Raw genomic sequence first — 2,885 nt, 5'->3', positions numbered from 1 at the left:
GGGGGAGGCGAGGGCAGTAGTGCCCCTCTGCAGGCTGAACCCGGGGGGGAGGGGGGGGCTCACATGCGTAGCTGCTGCCGCCACTGCCACCCACCTGAGCCACTTCCTCACAGCCAGTTGCACGTGCAGTTCCGCAGGCTACTGATGGGCCTTGCACCTCGCCAATCATGCACTGCTCATCAGCAGCCTGCAGAGCTGCATGTGAGGCCAGCTGCGGGAAAGTGGTGAGGAGTGGTGGGTGGCAATGCGTGCAAGCCCCTCCACCCCTGTCTGGCCGGCACATGCACGGCCCACAGAGGGGTGCTGCTGCCCTTGCCCCCCAGCCCTGCTCCTGGGAGCAGGCACAGAGAACGAGCTGAGGTGGGGGGCGAGGAGGTGCTGCAGTGTGCTGTGTAGAGCCGGTGGTGCCTGGTGCGTCCCTCCCCCAGGTAAGAAGCAAAGTATGGGAATGCGCCAGGGGAGGCGTCACCGCCATTCCCCAGGGAGCACTCTAATCCTGGCCAGCTGCCCGCTCATGCATACCCGCTATGACCTTTCTAAGTACCCCTAGGGGTACACCTACCCCTGGTTGACAACTCCTGCCTTAGAATAACATAATTTATTGGACCAACTACATAGTTGGGATAAAGTTAGACAAGCTTTCACATACAAGATGTTTGCCATCAGTTCTCTGATCACAGGAAGTCAGAAGCAGCATAACTGATCCAATAAAAGATATCACTCTAAGAAATTCTTGCCTCTCACATATACTTGTGGAATAAAATTTCAAAACTAGTTGTTAATCATTAGTTTCAGTCATTTACTATGTAAAATGGCTTTTATTAAATTGGAATAGCTCCTAGATTTTTGTGGAGCATGTGTCATGAAAATCAATTCACAGGAAGTTTTATCCTCATCCCAATTTGAAAGAGATCTTCAATTCACTGGCTAGTTAACAGTGGAACTGACTGGGGAAAAAAAATGCAGGCAGATGGTTAAAAAAACCATGAAGAAATGGCTCTTTAGGGCAAGACTAAAGAAAGCGATGGAAATTTACACAATTTAACGTGAAAGAAAGGTCTCTCTTAAAGGTTTTATTTTCACCTTAGAGAATTTTATTTAGGCTTTTGCTTTTAGTCCTGTTCAATGAGAAATAGCAATACTTTAATCCCCTTCTAACTGAGTAGCATCATTTTATTTCTAAACTGTTTGCATCACATTCTTCAAATTTGTTTTTCTGAAGGATCTGAATAAAAAGGAAGTCAAAACCTTTTGGTTTTCTTTATTACTACTTTTACTTTCCTTCTTTGTGATGATGTATTGGTAATAAAAGAAATACTGTACATACCTTGAGCGATTGCAACAAGCTTTCCCTTTTCTTCAGGGCTGAGCTGCAACATGGTATCTATTACTGGCAACAGCCTCTCTCTTTCACTTCCTGATTTCAGAAATATGAATTGCAGCAGAACATTTTTCAAGTATTCTAGATTAGCAACAGATTTCTCTCGCTCTTGGTTCCTTTCCAGTCTCCTTATTTCATTCTTAAGAAGCTGCAGACACAAAGAAACCTTTAAATATTATTTACTTGATTTTTATAAATATGATCAGATGAAGAGTCTACTTGGAGGAACACAGTATGTATGAATTAGGCAATATGGCACTGAACATGTGTATCTATAAAGAATGAGGTATTCTGGGTGGAAGTCCCAGGGGACCTAGAGATGGCAGAATATTCTCTATACCTGTATTTTATCCAGGCCTTTGGAGAAAGTCCAGAATTCATTTAACCTCTTTAGGATTACTTGAACACCTTTGTGTAGGAGTTTTATAGTAAAAGGTTATAAGGAAGAGTTGTCAATATTTTACTACTTGGTTTTTTACATGATTGACTACAAAACACTTCTGTGGATTTTAGATCTTACTGTATATGTCCCCACCATGCTTTTCTGAGCATAACAAGCAGAAGGGATCCACTCTGGCTACTTACAAACTGCAACAGTACAAACACCCAAATTATTAATCACAGAAACTGATAACATAAAATGAAGACCCTCCCACCCCTTACCCCAATAGACTAGTTATTACCATGCTTGACAAGGAAGTGGAAAACAGGATTTTGGCCCCTGCAGCCAGAGAGGATTTGAACTTATCTCCCACTACCTGGCAAAACTGCTTCTATTTCCAGGCCATGGGCACTGCCAGGAGCACCCTCTAACCATCATGTTGAAGCTGGACCCCTGGGCAGCCAAAAGGGGAGGCATGTGGGGCCAGAAGAACAAGTCAGAAGGAGCCTGGTTCTGTGGCTTGATGAGTCAGACACTGCCATGAAAGAGAAGAGGCCCTGGGTTCTGGCCCTTGCCTCTGCTCCTTCCCATCCCCTGCTCTAAATCCATTTTACCTAATGAAGAAATATCAATGGGGCCCTCCCCTTCCCCCTCCTCAAGCACCAAACACTAGTCATGTTTTTCTGCACCTAACAGCTATGTGCCGTCCTGAGTGGAATAGGAGTGTAACAGAGTTTGCACTGCCAGAACAGATGCTTTCTGAACATTTCAAAATGGCAAGAGGAATTGTGCAGTTAAAAGGAGAGCTGAATTTGGTCCTGCAACTTTATGACTCTATTGGGCTGTTTTAGTTATAGAAGTAAGGGGAGGGGAAAGCAACAACCAAAAAACAAAACAAAACAAAACAACCCCCCAACCCCCCCAAACAAACAAACAAACAAACAAACCAACCAACCAATCCTTCAACACAGATCAAATGATCTAAAATAAAGTTAGATAAGAAACACGTTATATTAGCTCAATATTCAAGCCCCCAGGCAATCTTAAGCTCAATGAATATTTACATCCAGGATCACTTAAGACACTAAAAGGCAATAGAGACAAAAGCAGCCTTGTAGGGAA

The 2,885-nt window shown here is 43.8% G+C and overlaps 1 protein-coding gene across 3 annotated transcripts in view; it reads right to left on the bottom strand.

The window, feature by feature from the left end:
* GCC2 (GRIP and coiled-coil domain containing 2) overlaps positions 1 to 2,885 on the bottom strand; it is a 59,575-nt gene that overhangs the window by 4,544 nt on the left and 52,146 nt on the right. For all 3 annotated transcript variants that reach the window (XM_025213556.1, XM_006031884.3, XM_025213557.1), the window contains one exon: positions 1,328 to 1,529. In XM_025213556.1, the coding sequence (XP_025069341.1) occupies positions 1,328 to 1,529 (202 nt within the window). The remainder of the gene's footprint in view (positions 1 to 1,327; positions 1,530 to 2,885) is intronic.

The sequence above is a fragment of the Alligator sinensis genome, unplaced genomic scaffold (genome assembly GCF_000455745.1).
Source record: "Alligator sinensis unplaced genomic scaffold, ASM45574v1 scaffold1232_1, whole genome shotgun sequence".
NCBI lineage: Eukaryota > Metazoa > Chordata > Crocodylia > Alligatoridae > Alligator > Alligator sinensis.
Note: the sequence above shows the minus strand (reverse complement) of the source record. Positions and strands in the feature narration are given on the sequence as shown.